Source organism: Vigna radiata, chromosome 1 (genome assembly GCF_000741045.1).
Source record: "Vigna radiata var. radiata cultivar VC1973A chromosome 1, Vradiata_ver6, whole genome shotgun sequence".
In the NCBI taxonomy this organism is placed as follows: domain Eukaryota; kingdom Viridiplantae; phylum Streptophyta; class Magnoliopsida; order Fabales; family Fabaceae; genus Vigna; species Vigna radiata.
Genome location: NC_028351.1, coordinates 12,872,872 through 12,896,275, shown reverse-complemented (window position 1 = coordinate 12,896,275; position 23,404 = coordinate 12,872,872). Strand labels below are relative to the sequence as shown.

Genomic DNA, 23,404 nt, shown 5'->3' with positions numbered 1-23,404 from the left:
GGAGTACAATTCACTAGAGCTCTTGTTAGGCTTTTGTTCAGCAAGTAAGCTGCAGTAGAAAAACAACCTCTTCCCATAGACAATCTGGCAACTTCTTTCCTTTGATCATGCACCTAGTCATGTCAAGCGACATCCTATTCTTTCTTTCGGCCAATTAAGTTTCTATTTTTGAAAAATTGAAGCAATTAGATCATTGTAGTTAGTTTCATACTAACACTGTTAATGAGGTGTCACGTGTCAGCTCGTGGTGTTTTGAATTTTTTAAATTATTTTTTTAATTATTTTAATTCAATTTTTTTATTTTTTTATATTTTTTTGAAAAAAAAAATGTCATGTGTCAAGCAGACATTGTGCTATGTGACAATGTGACACTCTAGTGTCTTTGTTAGACCACGTGTCATTGTATCTATTATCTCAATTTGGTGCCTATATTCTTATTTGTCTCAATTTAGTCCCTTTATTTTTATTTTGTCTCAATTTAATCTATTTTTTTTTAAAAATTAAACAATTTTATTCCTTTCCAAATTCAATCAAAATTTAATTTTTATATAAATCTTTACAAAATGTTTTATTCAAATTTATATTTTTTGTTAGAAAAATAAAAAAAATTACAATTAACATACGACACTTTTTTATTTATGTATTACTAGCGAAAATAATTTAATTGCATTATAGTTTTCAAAACAAAAACTAAATTGACACAAATAAAAAAAGAAACTCATTTAAATTTTTTCTACAAAATTAAACAACAAATGAAATAATATGAATGAATAAATTATAAAAATTAATATTTTTGTGAAGGTGATCTACACAAAAATAATCCTAGTACTTCCTTCCTCAACAATTCATAAAAAGTTTGTTAGAATAAAACATTAAGACTTGAGATACATCAACACTAAAAATTCACTTAACATAAAAAGAGTCAAAGACAAGAATTTGAAAAACATACATATTGTTATTTTGTTTAGTTAAATTTTTTAAAATTATTCAAGTGTCAACTTTATCGAAACCTGAACAAAAAATTATATTTAATTTAACTTTTTAATAATATAAGACATGGATTAAATTGAAACAAAATAAAAATACTGAAACCAAATTGGTACAAAATAAAAATATAAGGACAACAAATGTAATAACATATGGACACTTGCCACTATCAATGTCGCGTCACACTATTATTGTCATATGACACAATGTTAATGTGACACATGACAAATTTTTTATTTTTCAAAAAAATAAAAAAATAAAAAATGAAAATAAAATAATTAAAAAAGTATTTAAAAAATTCCAAAAAACCACGACATGATACTTGTTAGTACGAAACTAATTATAAGAAGGTTAAACTCATTCAGAAGTCTCTGTTTTCGTGTTTTTGTTTTAGTTACATCCCCGTCTTTTGTTTTTCTAATTAGGTCCTTAATATTGGAAAATTGAATGAATCGGGCCCTTGCAGTTAAATCAACTTAACGGGGTTAAGTTTTTGCTTACATGTGAGGTTTACGTGTACATTTCTTGAGACGTGGCTTGCACAAACGCTTCATTAGGGAGACGTGGCTTGCAACATTCGTGTTCATCTTCCATTAGCATCGCCGCTGCCCACAATCGAGATCGCCACAACGCTACCGCTCCCCCGTCGCATCGACCCCGGGATTCTTCTTCGACATCATCGCACAACCTGTAATCAGGAAACAGCGAACCCCATGACAACCATTGACGCCATCGTAAGCACCTCTGTAAGATCGTGCCTCCTTGCGATTCATATGTAGCAGGACCTATTATGATGAAAGGAAAAGAAGCTTGGAATTTTTTCATTGATTGGTTACGTTATTGGCACACTATCAGGGTGAATTCACTTTTAAATTGTTCCTTTTAGCTTAAACGTAGTGGACCCATTATATTTACAACAAGTTTGAAGTTAGGTCTTTTATGGAACTTCTTTTGGACCTGCGATTCTCGCAATCATGGCCTCTCCAGTGAAGCCACCAGTTCCCAAAACAACACCTCCAAAGATGGCTCCTTTGAAACCACCTGTTCAAAAAACAACACCCCCAAAAATAGCACCAGTAAAACCACTTGGTCCAAAGATTACACCAGCATCAAGTCCGAAACCCCATTCCCCAAAATCCCTCCACCAAAACCATCAAAAAAAGCCCCTATTTCAACACCACCACTGCCATTATTGCCTACCCCAAAAGTATCTCCAACACCGGTAGAAGCACCAACAACGCCAACACCAACGAACAATGCCAGCACCAGCCAACAAAGCCTTCGATTGAAACACCAACCCCAGCAGCAACACCCAAAGATGACATCCCATAACTCCTCCTCCTCACAATCTTGATAACCTTTCACCAAAGTAAACAAATCCCTTCCGATGTCAAATGAAACCACAAATTCAGAATCGGTGTTAAAAGCAGAAGTCATGGTGGCAAGCCAAAATATAGTTCCAGTAATGACAATGGAACTAGAGACAATACACAAAGGTTACAACTTGGCGGCGTCGATTTCCCTTTAAGAGTCGGAGGCTAACAAATAGACCTCGACCCGATCAACCCTTTAGGTTGTGGTGGTTTCGATGATGTAGGTGGAGAAGGGTTTAGAATGTTTATTTTAAAATTTCTTTAATAAAATAAAAAACTTCACAAGTAAGAAAAAGTTAACTCGTTAACTTAATTTAACGGTAGAGACTCAATTCATTTAACTTTCAATATTAAGGATTTAATTGGCAAAACTTAAAAGACAAGATGTAATTGGGACAAAACCACAAAAATAGAAACTATTGAAGGGGTTTAACCTTATAATTACTCAAAATTTTCAAAAATAAAAAATCAATTGAGAAAAAAAAAATTATCTAAAAGTACATGAAAATAAATACTTTTTTGTTCTTAAGAGAGGCTTCTTCTTTCTCATATCTAACTCTAACCCACTTAAACGCTAGCCTCTATACATTGCCAGCAAAGCCGCTTCAGCCACCGCGAGCGTCTCTGAACGTCATGACCGCAAGACGCATTGTCGCCGGAGACCTGTGCCGACGGGACACCATCTTCACCACTGGTTCGCAAAAACACCGCGAGCGCTGCCATGGAAACCCAAAAACCCACGCCGCCGGGGTTTTGGGCGAATTTCTGTGAGTGCGACATTGGAGGTTGGTGAAGGGAGGGTTGAGGAGAGAAGCGAAGCATAATTGTGAGGACGGGAGGTGCGAAGGCTTCGGTTCAAGGGTTTTACTAGGAGAAACTTCTAACTAGGTATGGGGAGCTAACCTACTTGCATGATGAATGATGTGTTTATATTGTACTATTTGGAGTAAAGGTTAATTGGAAACAATAGAAACTTTGATGCTTTGAGGTTCGTGAATTAGGTTATAGAGAGTAGTATGGGGAGTTAACTTTGCTTGTCTTCGATTTTATTTTGGTCCGAGTGCATGGTGAATCTTGTTTCTGCAGTGCAAATAGTAGGGTATTATTCTGGTTTTGTTAGTTGTTGGATGGTTATGAAGTGCTATTATGAATGGCTGCTGAAATGGATGTTAGACCTATGATATCTTCTGTTTGTAGTGCAATTCGTGAGCTTTTAAGTCACGTTTATAATTCTAAATGTGATATATTATATGAAGTGTATGATGATGAGTTCTGGATGTTGCCATGTATGGTATAATTTGATTATATGTTCAAATTTCTGTTATATAGGTATCTATTGTCCGAAATAACGAAGTACGTGTTTGTAGTGTTATGAACCAGATTGTAAGTTAATAAAATATAACTATGCATATGGGAATATGGATTAATTGTGTGTGAATGCTGTTTCTATGAAAAAGGTTAAATAAAGTTGAATTTGTGATTCATAATGAAAATCCTTCAATTGGGTAGGTCTCTTTAATGTAGATAACTGATAATATGAAAGTATAAGTCTTTCTGTGCATCATTATTACTGGGTCTGTGCATGCTTAATGAAGGTTGGAAGGTTCCGTTTGGACAAGTTTGTAATATGATATGTTAGGTAGTTAAACAAATGAGTTAAGCAAAGATTGAACAGGGTGGTATGTTAAAAACTGGTACAAGATATGGATGGAAAGTAAAGAGTTGTATGATTTATTGTGGGCTATATATGATAATTGTTAATGGACCTTGCAGGATATACACATATTTATGAGAACATGATGCAATATAAGGAATGTTATTGGTTCTGTGAAATTCTAATGTTTATTCTGTTACATGAAAATGTTAAATTACGTAGGTGACTTGGTATTTGTGTACAGGTTTAAGTGTGGATAATTGTGATCATTATATTCATCTCTTGGAGTAGATAATGTGAGATGGATCGGAACATGGTTTTATGGAACATGGAACATGGTTGGTAAAATGTCACTCTTGAAACCAAAGCACCTTTTCTCCCTTACAGGTTTTGTAACAGTGGCAACCATATCCAGCACCACCATCTCTCACCGTTTTCCGTGTCTTGAAATCCCAGCTCCTTCATCCTCTCCCAAACCTAAACATCCACAACACTTGCTCTCTCTTCTTCTCAAACATCCTTCTCAACCCCAAATTCTGCAACAAGTTCACTGTTACATTATCACTTCTGGTCTCTTTCAGTACCCTTTTCACAACACCTCCACTTGTTTACTCCTCTTGAACAACGTCATCCGCTGTTACTCCCGTGGCCCTTCCCCTCATCTAGCTCTTCACTTCTTTAGGTATACCCAACACTCCCACACTTTCTTCACATACCCTTCCCTTGACACCTTCTCTTTTGCCTTTCTTTCCCACGCTTCTGCTAATCCAAACTGCACTCGCTTTGGGACTCAACTCCACGCCCTCGTTTTCAAGGTTGGGTTTCAGTTTCATATGTATGTGCAAACTGGGCTGTTGCAAATGTACTCAAGTTGGGGTCTTTTAGTTGAAGCTGCACAAGTGTTCTACCAAATGCTGCACAGAAGCTTAGTTACTTGGAATGTTTTTATCACTGGTTTGATTAGATGGGGTGAGGTTGAACTTGCACTTTCTGTGTTTAATCAGATGCCTTCTCGGAGTGTAGTGTCATGGACCCTTGTTATTGATGGATACACACGCAGGAATCAGCCCATGAAAGCTTTAACTTTGTTTAGGGAAATGATCCAAGTTGATGGTATAGAACCTACTCAAGTTACTCTTTTGACCATTTTTCCTGCTATTGCAAACATTGGGTGCATTAAGATATGTCAATCAGCTCATGGATATGCAGAGAAGAGAGGGTTCAATTCCTCTGACATACGCATTACCAATGCATTAATTGACTTGTATGCAAAGTGTGGATGTATAGAAAGTGTGAATAGATTCTTGCAGGAGTTACCTGATCAGAGGAAGAATTTGGTATCGTGGACTTCAGCTATATCTGGTTTTGCAATGAATGGGATGGGGAGGGAAGCTCTAGAGAGTTTTGAAAACATGGAGAAGGCTGGGCTTAGTCCGAATCGTGTGACATTCCTTAGTGTTTTATGTGCCTGTAGTCATGGAGGATTGGTTCAAGAAGGCCTCGATTTTTTTGTTAAAATGGTAAAGGATTGTAAACTAGTGCCAGATATCAAGCACTACGGTTGTGTGATAGATATGCTGGGGAGGGCTGGTAGGTTAGAAGAAGCTGAAAAGGTTGCTTTACAGGTACCTCATGAGGTTGCCAATGCTGTAATGTGGAGAACTTTGTTGGGTGCTTGTAATGTTCATAATAATGTTGAAATTGGTCAGAGGGTGATCAGGAAAGTACTAGAGATGGAGAGAGGACACGGTGGGGATTATGTTCTTATGTCCAATATTCTTGTTGGTGTTGAGAGATTTAAGGACGCGCAAAGGTTGAGAGATATGATAGATAAAAGAATTGCATTTAAACTTCCTGGCTATAGTATAGTCTAAATGATATGATGGATGATTTTTGTTCTGCCTTTTCGAGTTACTCAAGAAAGAGATTACCTACAATTAAGTTTAGTGGTCGAATTCCATATTTTAGTTGTCTCAGATAAAATAAACTTTATAGGAAACACGCTCTCAATAAAAAATTCACATTTTAAAAAGTATTACAAAATGGAATTATATTGCTGTAAGTTGTATTTATTTTCAAAACAAAAATTAATTTACAAACTTAATTAAACTATGATAAACATAAAATTAAAAGAAACACAGTATCTATATTACAAACAACTTCAGTGGGAACGTATGTTAGTAATTTATGATAATTTCTTATGACATCTTCATCGAACTTCAAGTTCGATTAATATTTTTAATACCCGGGAAAGAATATAAAAGTTATATATTACAAATGGGAGTAAACAGAAAACTATTGTATGAATAACAGGCCCTTACAAACGGAAGCATATCAAAATAAGTAAAATGTTCTTAAAAGAACTATTGTATGAATAAGTTAGTAATTCCCTCATTGATACTGTGCTGACTTTCAATTATATCCTGACTTTACAATTTCATATAAACAATACGGTCTTCAGTCAAATATCTCCTGACTGAAAATGTGAGAGAGAAGTTAGTTAAGTTCTGTAAACAGAATTATAGTGATTAAGAAAGTTGGTATGTGTGATGTAGGAACGACAAGACAACCAAATGAAAACAATAATATTGTTTATTATTCTTAATTAAGAAAAAGGATTACTGATATAATAGTAATTCCCTCGTTGATAATATTGATGTAGTCTATGTCTTGCCCTCTATTGGTTTGCTGCCACAACTCCCTCATAATTTTGTTGATGTCTTCCATTTTCATTGTGTGGAAGCGCATCATTGCCCTTATGATTCATTAAGAGCCACCAAGGAACCTAAATGAATGCAGAATATATCAGTAATTTAATACAGAAGTATCTAATTTTGTTATTAAGTGTACCTTATTGATTAATGCTTGAAATAGACGGTTTAATATACTTTCATATTGTAAGTTGTAATTGTATGAACTTCTTCAAAGATTTGTGTTTCTCTCCCTTTTAGTTATATTTTTCATTCTCTTTGGTTTGTTTGATACACTTGGGTGCTTTTGGTTGCCCCTTGTTCAATAGCACACTTTTCTGATAGTTAACCAGTTTACACAGTTTAGCCCCCAGTCAACCTGACGTGGAATTTGTATTGCTTTACTAAGGCCAAATGATGTATTTTAACGCAATGTAAGAAAAGGGCACTCAATTCCAATTGGTTGAATAAAATTATAAAACCACACAGGGTTTAATGGGATTAAATCTCATATATTGATGCTTAAGGAACCACTAACTAAATCTTCATATGTTCAGCTGAACTAGCTGCCTTCACTCTTTGCTGTCATTGAAAAAGTGCAGTTCAAAACTGCATAACGTACTTGCTCAAAGGCTCATGCTTTGACGTTGTAACACCTGAGATAACTTCTTTGGAAAAGAGTCTTCATTACTTTTCAGATTTAATACTTAGGTTTTCCTTTGGAATGGATTTGCTTGAATAGCTCAAACCTCATTTTTGCCGTTCAGTTACACGAGTTTTAGTTTTGTTTAGAATTATTTGAATTTCATCTTTTTTTTTTTTTTCACTTTGATTCTATGTTGATATCAAGAATTGCAAAACAAGTTAAATTAGAATGATTTATACAAAATTTTAACAAAATCAAAATAAGATAAGTGTCAAATTCATTTTAAAATTAATTTATATTACATACTTATCAAATATGTGCCTAAGAACTCTAGGACTGAACTACATAAGTTAGCATATAAATAACAAAGGCATGCTTTACTTTTATAAAAAATGTAAGGATTGCTTCGGCTCCAATGGTGTTGGTCAGTCATGAGGATTCATTCTTAGGTGAGTTTTCTCCATGTTTGAGCTTTCAGCTTGGTGTTACAGCAATGAAGCTTTCCTTCCCAACTAAGTTTTCTCTTGAGGCCCACCTGTCATTATGGAGCTTTGCATTCTACATATTTGGCAAAATGCTTAAACGACTACAATGACAGTGGTTCGACAACGGGTGAAATAAAATGTCCACATAGATTTTGTTAGGATAGATTCTAAGCATGACTCTCATACCATGTTAGAAAATGGATTTTAAGTCTAACTCAATACCACAACACCAGCTTTTAAGGTGAGATTTGCATCCACTTATATATTATAATTTGACTTTATCTCTAGTCGATGTAGGACTTCTAACCCAGTATGTCATTAGCCACAAATATCAAATTTAAGATATTTGATTTCTAGTGTAACAAGATACATTGGAGATTCCATATCGATAAAAGCTATTATTGAGTTATAATTCATAATTTGACATGAACCTTTTACATTTTAAATTAAGTTTAAATCCATTTTCTCAAAAGATCTTGCTGACATAATATCTTTTATATAAGTTGAAACTCACTTTGTGACACTAAGTATGTGAGTTCCAATTCCTATCTCGTTAGGTGGGTCTGAGTTTGAAAATAATAAGGCTCACGCGAATTTTAATCAATAGAAGATAGTAATTAAAAGTACTAAGAAAGTGTGTCGTCATTATTGTTTTAGTAATTGAAACTTGCTCTTCATTTCACTCAGTTACATTATGGATGATTATCTACCCATAGAAACTGTACATCTACGTGGGTTTTATGATTTGCCATGCAAGCGAGTTTGAGAATTCTTTTCTCAAATTTGGATATGAGTGGCTTTGTGAATCAATACTAAATACAATCAAAATGTAGAACCAATTGGGTTGGTAGTTGTTCATTGTAACGTGTATTTTCTGCAACATTTTATCCCTTGATTTCATGATGCTTCCTCTATAATGTGTCTTGAATGAAGAAATTGAAGAGAATTTAGGTTGACATAAATAGGGTTCCTTGAGTAATACTATGATAGAAACATATATATAATACAAATAAATTGGACATTGGTGCTTGCCAGGCCTATAGACTCTGAATTGATTTTCTATTAGAAATATTGCAAATGGAAAGAAGGTGATAGTTCTCTGAGTAGAAATTTTATCAGAAAGATAAGAACTTCCATTTTCAACTTTTCTAATAAAAAATCACTATTAAGTCTATACAACACGACAAGATTTGCCAATTGTAGTTTGACAAATAATTCTAATTAGATGAAGTCTTTTTTAGGAAAAGATGTAAAACCTTCCCTTTTCAAAGTTTCTAATAGAAAATCAGCCATTGTATCAATAGGTCCTGGCAAACACCAATGCACACAATCATTAGGTAATGTCATATTCTCCTGTGGCCAATGACCATAGTTATTAGGATGACCATCTGGCCTGAGTAACATAGCCTGTGTGGTGTCAAGCAACATGAATTTCAAACCTCTCTTCGTAGCTTTCTTCTCAGCACGTTTGAACTCCTCCAATTGTATGGTGTGTAACTCAAGATTATAGCCTTCTAACCTTGTTTCATTACTCTTAAATGGCTTAGTTCTTATGCAATTTCCACCTTTATCCCACACCCCATTCTCAAAATGAGATGGTGCATACGTTCTAAGAATCGTTACAACCTTGGAGTTTCCAAAATTGACTATGGCTTTGTATGCAGTCCTAAAAGCCTTCCCATAACCACTGTGCCATGTTAAATGAGTGACATTTTCCCAGGAACAATATTGACATCCAACAATTTTTTGTTTCTCGTAGAACACTATTGGCCTCAAGAACCATTGTCCTCCATTGATAATGACATAGTCAAACTCTTTAATTTGAGCCGTCCATTTTTCATCAAACTCATCAAGATAAATGTTGATAAGATCACCCTTTGAATCAACTTGTTCAGCTCTAACTAGATAGGGTGACCAAAACGTAGCCATTGTGAAGTTGTAGTTTGAGTATAGCCATCTTTTGAAGGAAAAGTCATCTGTGTATGATACATCTACGGGCCACTCCGCCTGTAAAGTACAAAATTTTGTAAAATATAAATATAGCTATGTATATATAATATTTGTTTGCAATAGTTTGTATTTTTTTTTTAATACAATACAATGTTGCATAATTGTAATTTTGGTTCGCTAAGAGTAAAATATCATGACATATAATGATATTCATTTTGCACACTTGATAAGAATAAAATAGTCTTAAAAAATAATTTTTTATAACTTTTTGAAAAATAAGAAAATAAAAAGTAAAAAAGAAATAATATCAAATTAATATAAAAATATTATGTATATTATGTCAGATCGAATTAACATATAATTGGAATATAAAGAATTAACATCATACATTGGCTTATTCATAGAAACAAATTGATTTAATTGGGGTAAATAACTAAAATGGTATAATTACTGAATGTTAGAGAAAAAAATCCAGCTATAAATGCATATTGTTAACATATTTAACTGGTTGCTAAAACTAATCCTTTAACCATAAAACATAAAGATTCTAAAACTGACTAAAATAATCAAGAACGGAAAAGTTTAAACTAATATTTGATTGAATATTGAATTTATTATAAATATTTTAAAAATAAAGGAGATATAATGCAAGACGATTAATGATAAAATTTCCTTTTGCAGTTTTTTTTATTCGCATTATTTTACTATGATATATGTGCATCAACATTTTTATTACATCAAACTAAAACAGTTTTAAAATAGACCTTTTTTCTAAAGGATATAAATTATTAAAACAATAGAGTTTAGAAATATATAATTTTTTAAGTATAATATTAAAATAATAATAATAATGTTGATTCTTTTTAATTGGAAAAGTTATGTAATTCCTTTGAATAAAGACATTCTTTAATTATTTACTTTATTAAATAAACCAATGTTTTCTATTCATTAAAGGTAAAATTGTCTAATTATATCATTTTTATATAATGGTATAAACTACTTATTTTATTAAATAAAAAATTATTTGTATTTATTAAAAGATAAAATTACCTAATTAAGATATAACACCAAAAATAGTTACCACAAGTACACAATACAGATAAACAAAACCAACTTTAATGACTTCAGGAAACTACTAACAACAAAGTAGTTGTCTTAAAAAATTACAAATACTCTTATTATATAATTATAACATTATAAAAAATAATAAGAAAAAATTAATTTTACGATTGTATGTTTTTACTATATTTAACTAATTGAAATACAAGCGTATACATGGTAAATAGTTTTAGTGTTTTGAAAATATTACATTTATTTAATATTATTTTTAAATTATATAATTATTATTGTTATTTTATTAATACCTTACATATTCAACCATTATAAATCTTAACTAGTTCAATAGTTTTAATTTAAAAATAATACATTTTAAAATTTAATTTAAGAATGATAACTTTTTTAATTTAATATTAAAAAAAATTAATATTGTTACATGTGTCTATTTTTAAAGAATATATATATATATATATATATATATATATATATATATATATATATATATATAAAAATAAAATAATAATAATATTAGTAATATAATAGTTGTATATATTAACTATTCATATCTATAGTTTTGGTTTTAAGTTAAAAATATAACATGTTGATAACTATACGACTAATGATCTAACTAAATTTAGTTACCACACAACATGTATGATTTAATAGCAAGTAACTATCGAAGCAGATAAAAAAATAAATTTCATACATGCAACACTATTTTCTAGTTTTGTAGATAATATATATTACATTAACAAGTTGAAGTTGAACTTTATTAAAATACTATAAAAAAAAATAGAGACTCTTCTTACTTTCTTTGTCCTTTAGTCAAATATTCAACAACTTATTTGTAAACATGAATTAAAATAAAATAAAAAATTAAAAGTATAAAAAGTTAATCATTTTAATTATATATGACAATTCTTCATATTAACATAAAAAACATGAACTGGTGACATATGAATTAAAACATGAGTTGACATGTTGAGATGCATTACTATATATAAACATAAACAAAGAAAAAAAGAAAAAAGACAACTATAATTGATATCGAAAATTAAGGAGCAAAATAAAGATAAGATAATTATGGTAATAAGATGATTTTGGAAGTTGAAGATTGAGAAAAGATAGAAGAAGAAGAAGAGACTAACCCTAGATAACAGGCAAATCATGGACTGCATGTGATTTCTGCCAATGGAGTCTCCAACAAAAGCCATTGATTTTCCTCTCATAATTTCTAGAAAGTGAAAAGGGTTGAAGATGGGAAGTTCACACTCATTTGGCTTCCATCTCCACTTCATGAACTCAGAATCTGGTCTTCCATACTTCATGCAATTCTGGTGTTCATGAATTTCCCAACATGTCGCGTTTGTGTAGTATGGTGCTTCAGGATTTGGCACCCATTCCCCACTGAATATGTCACACTTCTTCAAAGGTTTTGATACCATCTTCTCTCTCTCTTTCCTAAAACTATACCTCAAATTTTCTGTGTCATTCCTCAAACTATACCTCAAACTTTCTGTGTCATTCCTCAAACATGTCTGATCCTTCAAACTTTCTGTCTCATTCTTCAAACCATAATCAATATCAATAGATAGCCCCAGCCCCGTGAATTCATTGATCTTCCACAGCAAAGAATAAGAAATTGTGGTGAGAATGAATACGAACAAGGATGAGAATACTACTAGCATTGTAACTTTTTGTGACATTGTTTGTTTTGATCTGTTGTTGTTCCCTTTGAGAAGAGGAAATTGGTTCATTTTGAAAGAGAGAGAAGGGATTAAGGAGATGAACCAAAAATTTAGGTTTTCTCAATCCAAAAGAAGATCAAACTAAATTTATCATTTTTGTTGATTGACACTCTTTGCTTTTAAAACCTACATTAAATTTAAATATTTTGTCATAATATTTTATTATCTTTTTCTCATGTTCCTGTACCTCATAAATTATTTTTGTCACCATATACAATTAATTATTATTTTCTTTTGTATTGTGTGTACAACATAAACAGCAGAGTGGTCAAATAATATTAATTTCAAAATGGTTTAAAAATGGAATTAATTCTTGCAAATGTTTAGTTAGCCCATTGGTTTTGTAGAATTGGGTAATACCACATAGAGGAAAAGAATGAAAACTTTATTCAATATAACACTCTTAGTGTTTTTTTTTTTTTTTTAAGGAATAAAGAAATTACTTTTTGAGTTTTCAAAATTTAATAGTTTTTAAAATTCCCTAATTTTTCTCCTTTAATTAAAATAAAATGGAATTTTTTTTATAGTTTTTCTTTTGGAGAAAAAGACCTGGTGTCATAATCCTTGAATAGAAACAAATCAGTGGGATTTGGGGCAAAATTGATAAGTGGTTTTCGAGGATGTTTACATTTTGGTAAGATTTTAGAAAACTTAATTTACTTTTGGAATTATTTTAAAAATATAAATGATTTCTTTTAATATTCTTACTATGGGCAGATCTTGTGATTTACAAATCTTTACAGAAAATAATTGTTGGATATTTTAAAATTTTAATATAAGCCGTGTTTTTCTTTCTATAATTTACAATGCTCAAATTCGAAATCTTGTTTAAGAAAATTAAGTACAGTATTGTTCATATTAATAACTTTTTGGTATTTATTTTGTTTAATGATATTTAAAAAAAAAGTATTTAGTAACATTTTTGAGTATTAGGAAAATCATTAAAAATAAATCACTGTACATAAATTTGTATGTATTATAACAAGTGTAATATGTTTAGTATACACTTGGTTACACAACATTTACAACATTTTTATTGTTTGCATGATTTTGTCATTAATATAATTAATTAAATAGAAAATCTTTAATCACACGCAAGGACAAATATTAAATGAGCATTAAACAATAATTCTTCCATATAATTTTTCATTAACAATTTAAAATAAATATACAATTTAAGTTAATGCAATAAATACAAGTAAACAATTGTCAATTTGAATCAATCCTTCTATTAAGTATTTGATTTCTAAAATTTTCCTACATTCACTTTTGTATTGTTTCTCTATCATTTTTCTAATGTTATTTTTTTATTACTTTCATTTCATTATTTCTTTTTACATGAGAAAATATATTCATATACTTACTTAAGCTTTTCCGTCTTTATATATGATTTTCCATTTCTTTATTACATAAAAAATATTACGTCACATAGTGACATGATTTAAGGAATATGTGATCCATATAACAACATGATGTCATGACTTTTTTCTATTAAATCACATTTTGTTTTTTATTTTTGTATATTCAACTTCTTAGGATTTTATTATTTTTGATGGACTAAACTTGTTTCTTAGTATTAAAGTCATAATTTTTTATTAGTAGTCTAAATTTATTAACAAATCACTTATACTTATATAACTATAAATAATTAATGTTATTAGATGACAAAGAAATTGACAATCTTAAGATAAAGAAAGACAAGTTTTTTTTTTTTTTTTTTTTATATTTTAAATGTCATCATTCATTCAATGAGTTATATATTGTATGGAATTTTTTCTTTTCACAATTTCAGGAACTCAAATTTGATAGGATTAAATATTGTATTAACTTTATTGACTTAGTTGTTCAATATAATGTCACATTTTACAACTGCTAACTATTCATAAAGCATTGGTTGGTCCCTTCTTTTGGGGTTTTTGTTCAAAATGATTCCATCTTCGGAAAAAAATCATTTAGGTCCCATATTTCATTAAAAGTTGTTCATAATGGTTCTTTTGGCAGACGACGTTAAATTCTTAATGGTGCAGATGCTAACGTGACAAACTTTTATCCAGCTGTTTAAAACTGATCTGACATGGCTTTATGGACTGAAGTAAATTGACATAAATGACTTATAATTGAGGTTAATAAAAGGGGTGGGTTAGGGTTCGTTGAAGTTAGAGTTCTTTCATGTTCCTCAAATTTTCCAGAACTTCCATTTCCAAATATTCTGAGCAACAGGAATGTTTATATGGTTGAATTCTAATAAATCCAAACAAAGAACATTAAACTAAATTATCCCATTTGTTTAAATTGGCCAGAACTTTTCCCTTGCACGCATCTTAATTTCTTATCAAAATCACAATCCATGCCATCGGTTCCAAGACAAACTTCAAATTCAAAGAGACAAATTTCAAAAAACCAATAACTCTCAGGAAAAACTGAGATTTCATATTAGAGAGACAAGAACTCACTTGTAACTCCACAGTGATAGCAAGGCCCTTGCTTGCCCATGTCTCAAACTTTTCCTCAAGTAAAGGGGAAAATATGTAGAAAAAATTGCAGAAAAAAGGGGCAAATAATTCTTTAATAAAAAAGATTTTTTTTTTTAAATACCAGTTTTTTTGAAGGCTTGTATTAGTGGGTATTGAAGGCTTTCTTCTGCAGCAAACCCAGAAAACAGTTTGCAAGAATAAAGGTAGCAGAAGCCAATACACCCAGAAGAGTGAACTTCCGTGCGATGTTGAACTTCCACCTTCAATCAATTAGTAATGGCGTTAGCAGAAATCACCAGAAATGAACAGCAATGGCGTTCTCAGAAATCGCGACAAAAATGGCGTTATTAGGGTTAGGGCTTTTTTAATTAGCCTAATTTTTTCATTTCTTTAATCCTCAATTTTAAAACATTAAAATGTTTTCAGAATGACACGTAAGATCAGTTTTAAACAGCTGGATAAAAGTTTGCCACGCTAGCATCTGCACCGTTAAGAATTTAACGTCGTCTGCCAAAAGGACCATTTTGAACAACTTTTAATGAAATATAGGACCTAAGTGATTTTTTTCCGAAGATGGAATCATTTTGAACAAAAGCCCCAAAAGAAGGGATCAAATGATGTATTAAACCTAAAGCATTTTAATATATACATTTAGTGGTTTTGAGCCATCGTCATATTTTGTTGTTGAATAACACTTACCATCATCTCAATAACTCTTGTTATTTGGCTTATTTTAGGGAAGGCTAGGATGGGGTAGGAGGTTTAGGATCTAAAACCCATTTTAATATAACATAAGATCTTTTAATAATGTACTTTATTTTGTTATCTTTATCGATAATTCTTCAAGGAATTTATGGGTTTGATGATAAAAGACTAACTGATGGAGAAGTTCAAACAATTTTTATGCTTAGGAAAAACAATAGTGAGATGAAAAATAACGAAGATATATACATCTAGCGTGACTCTCTCTAGTCTTCATCGTGCTTGATCATACTTTATAATGTTGACTTAAGCTACCAATGTCTTATGGTTGAACAAGCTTCATCTTATACTTATTTCACAAATAGTGATGTTAGATGTACCAAAAATTGTTTTGTTTTTTCATTATTATAACATAAACACGTTGGGCTTGACTTCTAGATTGAAACATGCATCTTGTCATAGAAAAACTTGTTTAGCCGTAACAAAAGCTAATAAGATTTCACTTTGTGACTTAGGAGTTGGATATATTAAACATGTTTGGAAAGAATAAAACCCCATGTAGTTCTTAAATTTTAAATCAGCTAGATTAAAACAATTATAATGATGTTAAGATGAACTTTCTTTGATTGATTTGTTCCTTACAAGGTTATTATACAAGAGAAATAAAAAGAAAAACTAACTCCATGAAAGAAACTAAGATAAACTCGTGATTTTTCAAGAAAATGTTTTGGCCATGTAATATGAAAAAAGAGCACACCAATTTCTTAGAATCTCTTTACTAAGAATGAGATCAATCAACGGTAAAGGTGTAATTATAAGAACAAACAAAGACATAAAAAATATGGAAGAGAAGAAAGGAATAAAATTTGTCCCTCTCAAAATTGAAAGATAACTACAAGAAGGAAAATCACTACTTAAATTTGAAAAAATCAAGATATGATTCTAGAAAGAAGGAATTACCGTCTTGAACTTACAAAATAGAGAGACAAATTCATTATTATCTTCAATTTAATGTTAAAGTTATGTTACAAATGTGATTTGTATGTTTATATATGCATGTTTAATGTCATTAGGTTCCTTACGTGGGATGTGAAGAGAGTAGGCCTTGTTTAATTGTTGCACATGTATATGCAATTAAGGTCTTGGTTTTCAAAAGTTGTCTTTATGCCCAAATTAGTGTTGTCAAAACGGGTCATCCGACCCGACCCATCACGGGTTGATCACTTAGTGAGCTAACTCAATCCGACTCATTTATTAGCGAGTCAGAAAAATGTGAATCCGACTCGACCATCACGGGTTGATGGGTAAACGAGTTAGCTCACTTAATTACAATTTTTTTAAATAAAAAAAATTACAAACTTTCTATAATTCAAATCTAAACAAATTTTACTTCCAAATTTCACTCCCACATGGGTGTGATAACAATCTAAAAACCGTTATTTTTATACTTAAATTTGATATCAAATCACACCCTTTATGGCTTAGAATGAGCTTAGAATCATGCAAAACACTTTAGTTTGGTTTCAAGAGAGTCAAAATTGGTTTTAGAGATATTATGCTTGTTTTTACATTGTTTTGGCAGGATTTGATGAGAATTGAAAGATGGAAGTGAAGAAGGGAGGACTTAAACTCGAGAAAGGATGAGAAAAGATACAAAAGAAGAGTAAGGTCCACCGCTCAGCGCCAATTCCAGCGCTGAGCGCCAGCTTCGAGGAGGAAGCCACTATTTCACGGCTGAGCGTTGACGCTGAGCATCCTACGATTATGAAACCCAGTGTTGAGCGCCAGGATCCATAGCTGAGCGTCCTGCGATTATGGGGTCTACCGTTGAGCGGTCAAATGAGCGCTGAGCACCTAAATGATGGGTCTGAGCCGAAATTCTGTTACTTTTCTGTGTTATAAATAGCCCCAGTGCGACCCTTAGGGTAATCTTTTGGTAGAGGAAGACTTTAGAGCACCTTCTACACTCCTTGGAAGCGGTTTCTTGGATGCTAAGGCTCCAATTTATCAATTCTAGGGTTTACTCTTTCATCTTTTCCATTAAATCCATCTAGTTTCACCATGTCTATGGTGAACTAAACTCTTTGTTGTTGGGGAACAATGTAATCCTTTTGAAACTCTCTTATATTGAAATCCTTATTTTATTCATATGCTTGTATTATCAATTGTTTGGGTTTTCTTTTCTGATGTTAATGCTTACATCGTTTAACTCATTCAGTGTCATGATATATGATTTTATCGATACAGGAATGGGGAAATCTAGAACTGATAAGAATTCTCTTAATTATGAAATACTGCCTAGGAATATGAATAAGACGGTCAATTGCTTTAAGCTTCTGTGCTTAATGCTTTGGTAATTACTAGGGAGACTAGAAATGGTAAACTAGTAATTGGTAATATGCTCTCTTCGCTGAGGAATCGGGTTTTGATTAATTTAGAAAGTTGCATGACATTGATAATAAAGCGAATTTAATAAGAAAAGTATATATAGGAGGGTGGATAAGGATGAAATTGTAAATCCCAACAAATCCATTCATTCATATCTTTTATCTGCCAATTGATTCAATTTGTATTTGCATGTTTAGATTTAGTTTTGAAATAACATTACAAAATTATTCTTCTTTCAAGTCTTATGCAATCAATTTACATAAAAGATAAGGTCTAAGAGTCCTTTGGGAAACGATATCTGGACTGATTGTCTATTATTACTTTATACGAGTTGGTACACTTCTCAGGGTGTTAACAGGATGTTTAATTAGTTTTGAAAATAGGGAACTTAAATAATTTTTTCAAGAAAAAATAATAAATATATTTTAAAAAAATTAAAATAAATTTTAATAAAATAAAATTGGATAGGTGGGATGGTGGGCCAATCCGGTCCACTACAGGTTCAACCCGGATGAGCCAGGTTTAAAATGAGTCAGGATGAAATTTGACCAACATAAAATAAAAATACAATTTTTTCAAACCCAACCTGACTCGAACCCATGGTGGATCGGGTTGACTCGCGAGTTGTGACCCATTTTTACAGCTTTAGCCCAAACTTAATGTCTTGAATTTTTTTTTCTAAAGAAATAAAATATATATTATATATTTTTATTTACAAAGAAATTACAAGACATATTAAGAGAATTTTTTTCATGTCTTGTGATGTGCATTTTTCTTGTAATTTTCTCTCCATAGTCTTTGAATTGATTAGAAATCTCCTTAGCTTTATTTCTACTATTTTGGTTTCTTAGAAGGTTAAATATGCTTTTAGTCCCTGAAGTTTCACTGATTTTTGGTTTTAGTCCCTGCATGAAACATTGATGGCATTTAGTCCTCGTAGTATGGAAACATGTACGTTTAGTCCCTAATTTTGGACGGCGTTAATTTTTTGGTGAGGTGGCTAACGACATTGCCACCTCACCACTGTCCACTGCCACTTAGGTTTTTTAGGGTCAAATTGGTTTTTTGCAATTGGGGAAAAGTGAGGTTTCTGGAAACATTGCACTGTACTAGAAAGCTCTGGTGGTCGTTCTCGAAGCAAAATTAAGGTTCTTTAGTTTTATCTTCAATCAAGCAAAATTATATTTATACGAAACAAAATTAGAAATCGTAAATGTGGGGTTATTCAAACTGAGATTAGGGTTATTCTCTGCTAGTTTGCGATTTTCTCTGTTTGAATCATAAGTCCAAGCTGCAATGACTTTTCAATGCAGCTTCTGACAAATGCACCATTCCAGACTGATTACATTGGAAAGCCAACTATGAAATTGGAGAAAGTTGCATTTCGAGATGGAACTATAAACAATAGATACAAAAGTGATTTTTAAGTAACAGAAGCAAGACTCTTCGACACTCCATCTTTATTTGTCAGTCTGTCCTAATACTGGGTAGAGGGAGTGAAACTCCTCTGGTGAAATTTGCTGGTTTTATTTTAACAAGGTTGGCTTTTCTCTCCTTGTTAATGAACTAGCTTGGACTTATGATTCAGAAGTGTGTAATTAGAGAAATTCTAACAATAGCCTCTTTCCTATTGTTTGAAATTTGGTCCAAAATCCTATTCAGTGAAGTTCTGATAATCGTGTAGTTTCTGATAAATTTCAACTAATGAGAGTATCGGAGAGATTGTATGTCTAGACTATTATGTTAGAAATTGTATGTTCAGAGTATTATGTTAGAAAGTGTGTTCCCAACTCTCTTCATAATTATATATCATATTGTGGTAAATAATTATATGCTCTTTTATTTCTTAAATATTTTTTCACTCTACTTTAAACCCCTGTTTTCAATCTTTCAATGCCTAATACAACTACATGGTGGTTAAATTGCCCTTCTGCCCCGTGTATTTTTGGTTTCTATTTATTTAGGTTGGAAAAAAAATTATGGAATGTAGGAAGAAAGTTACGAAGGTGAAGGAAAAACTGTCATTTAAAAATTATTCAAGTTGGATCCTGTCGGTTTTCAAAAAAAATATTAACAGATTCCAATTAAACTAATACTAAACTTAAATATTATATTTTAGCTAGAGCATATATTATTTCTTCAGGTTATATATGCTTTACAAAGGAATCATGTTTTGCTTCAATTGATCTCAGCCCTTCGCATCATTGCCTTTGTTGCTTTGCGGTTTTAAGCCACTCATTCGACTTAGCAGGATTTTGTTTCTTCAAGTAAATTTCCTTTAATTTTTAATTATTCATTTATCCCAGACCTGATTGATTAATATGATTAACACCTTTTCTCAGTCAAGCATAGACTCAAGAGTTTGAACAGATAAAATAGAAGATTTTATATTAGAGTTTTGGAATTGAACCAGAGTTTGCAGAACATAATCGTAACATAGGCCTAAGCCCAAACAAGGAGTCTCTAGCATCAAACAAACTTCAGAAATTTAACACACAATAATTTAGAAACTATTGCACATCCTGTTTAAGAAAGCACACTTAACTTCTGTATTATTGTCAAACACACATAACTGTCCTATCAGCCGACAATAAGTGTTCTTTGGATCAACTTGTAAACAAGGAGGAATTAAAGTCGTTGTGATTGCCACTAGTGTATACACATTCTCTGGAAAGGCAGCACACTTAGTGGATAGCACCAACCAAGTTGGACATTTCCAGAAGGTTCTTTCTGAAATTGGGAACTAAACCTATCGCGCAAGCTTTAAGCTAACAATGTCCATTTTCACCTGCATAACAAACCCAAATCGTCGTCACAGAAAAATCTTAATTTGCGTCTCTTTGTTCCCAATTCAACCTCCATGCACAGAACCAATCGCGACTTCCATGAACGAACTAATTGAAGCTTTTGTGTTTTCTCCTTCCTCGAAGAAAACAGAGAAAATCGCAAACCGGCAAAGAAGAACCCTAGTGCAGAGAAGAAAACAGAGAAAAGTGCGAAAACGCTGCAATGCTTCGAGAACGAACACCAAAATGCAATGCTTTGAGAACAACCACCAAAATGCAATGCTTCGAGAAGGACCACCAGAGCTTTCCGGTACAATGCAATGTTTCCAGAAACATCACTTTTCCCCAATTGCAAAAAACCAATTTGATCCTAAAAAACCTAAGTCATTATGTCATCCTAATCTTAATTAATCTGATAACTATCCACACGTGCAAAACCAAAAAACCTCATCTAAAATAATTTAAAATAAAACTACGTGGCAGACAGTGGACAGTGGTGAGGTAATAGTGTTGTTAGCCACTTCACCAAAAAATTAACGCTGAGAATTTTTTTCATGTATTGTGATGTGCATTTTTCTTGTAATTTTCTCTCCGTAGTCTTTGAATTGATTAGAAATCTCCTTAGCTTTATTTCTACTATTTTGGTTTCTTAGAATGTATGACAGAGTTTTCTTGAATTAAGATCACATCATTCTCTCCCCTTTTGAAAATAATTTTTCCTTAAACTTAAAGGACTACATCATAAAAGGATAACTCATTAAGATTTTAACTATGACTTTTATTTGACATAACTATCAAAGCTTGGTATTTACATACTTATTTTCTTCTTTTTTATTTATTTCTAAATCAAATACAAACCAATGTATTTTCAAGATTATGAAATAATTTAAAAATCTTTTAAACTTTTTATAAATCTCATTTTACCAATTTTAACACTTATCTTATTCATTTTATTGCATAAATCATATTTTATCCTCTGATATTTAAAGAATTTAGCAACAGCTTGAGGATATGAACCTGTGTTAGCGCAGCTGGTTTTGTGAATATGCAGAGAAGAAAGATGTATATTGCAGAGGGTAAGGAGAGAATAAAAGAAGAATACTGAAACTGTAAATATTCTGCCACAGTTTCACTTTCATCCATAATCAAAATTTCAAATTATCTTCTCAATATTTACATATTTATACATGAAATGTTATGATTTACAACTAAACAAACGTTCAGGACAGGAAAACACAGGAAGATCGAAGGTTAGAATCATTACTTCTGATAAATGAAAGCAATGTGCAGTACATGTCATGTTAGAAAGGTTGTTTATATTTCTGAATATTTTTTAGTTGTGATGATTTTGAAAACCTCTTTGATGGTAAAGTCTAACATAGAGAATTATGTGAGATGTGAGGTTGTTGATGGAGTAAAGCTCTCAACTCAAGAGGAAAAAGTGCAACACTGTCTTAGATTTGATATTATTACATATATTTGGCCTATTCATGTGGATGGGTTGTGGTCACTAAACATAGATGATTTGTATGTTGTTCATATTTAACTGTCTTATTTGACATTCTGTTTTAGCCAACTATATCTTAGACTAGATGAAGTCTGGTCACACTTATCCATCACATATAAAGTATGATAAAAATTAATAATATTATTATAATCATCTTATAAAATAGTTTTAAAGAAAATAAATAATTCAATTATTAGTTATAATTGAAAAATAAATAATAATTGAAATTGTAAAGATTTAAAAAAAAAATTAAAATATTGTGACAATTTAAAACTTTTAATAGATATTGAAGGATTATAAATAATGATATATTTTTATGATGGTTTTCAATTGTCAAAATATGATAAATATTAAATAATTGTGGCAGTTTTTAATCGTTAAGAATGTTTTCTTTTTCTAGCAAATTTATCAGTATTTAAAAAAAATTGTCACCAAATATGTGTAATTTTAGTGGTTATTTTAATTTTCAGAAGATTTCATTTGTAACGTTTTCTAAAATATGCAATTTTAACATTCAAGAATGCAATATTATTCTTAGTGAACCTACCCAGAAGACTCCATCGGCATGAAAATACATTACTTGAACATGATATCTACCTGCCAACAAGAAAAACAATATATTGATATAGAATGTGTTATAAATATTAAAAATGTGAAATCAACTAAAAATAAATTAATTTTATCATATAATAAATGTAAAACTCATCTAACAAACTCATTTTATAAAATTAAATCAGATTTAAAACTTATTTTTAAATTTACATTAAAATTATTCAAAAATTTATCCTAACAATACTTTTTACTTAAATTTATAACACAGAACGAAACATAAGAAAAAGATATCTTTAAATATAATTATACACTAAAATTAGTGTTTTTCTTTAATAAACATAAATATAAATAAACTAAATGTAACATTCTATTTAATAGTATAAACTACTAAATAAAAGTTATATAA

General features: G+C 31.1%; 2 protein-coding genes across 3 annotated transcripts; one reads left to right on the top strand and one right to left on the bottom strand.

Annotated features, from left to right (window-relative positions):
* Positions 1-2,816: 2,816 nt before the first annotated feature.
* Positions 2,817-5,960, top strand: LOC106776231 (pentatricopeptide repeat-containing protein At5g06540-like). Of its 2 annotated transcripts, none has more exons than XM_022785151.1 (2): positions 2,817-3,248; positions 4,237-5,960. In XM_022785151.1, exon 2 carries the CDS (start codon positions 4,350-4,352, stop codon positions 5,886-5,888), a length of 1,539 nt encoding a protein of 512 aa, XP_022640872.1. In that variant the 5' UTR covers positions 2,817-3,248; positions 4,237-4,349; the 3' UTR covers positions 5,889-5,960. The 2 variants fall into 2 exon arrangements, with proteins under 2 accessions (XP_022640872.1, XP_014519140.1); XM_014663654.2 differs by having other exon boundaries at positions 2,818-3,248; positions 4,259-5,960.
* A 3,096-nt stretch (positions 5,961-9,056) lies between these two features.
* LOC106757713 (protein trichome birefringence-like 19) lies at positions 9,057-12,317 on the bottom strand. The gene is made up of 2 exons (XM_014640474.2): positions 11,990-12,317; positions 9,057-9,842 (listed from the first exon to the last, which is right to left on the bottom strand). Exons 1-2 carry the CDS (start codon positions 12,284-12,286, stop codon positions 9,057-9,059), a joined length of 1,083 nt encoding a protein of 360 aa, XP_014495960.2. The 5' UTR covers positions 12,287-12,317.
* Positions 12,318-23,404: the final 11,087 nt, after the last annotated feature.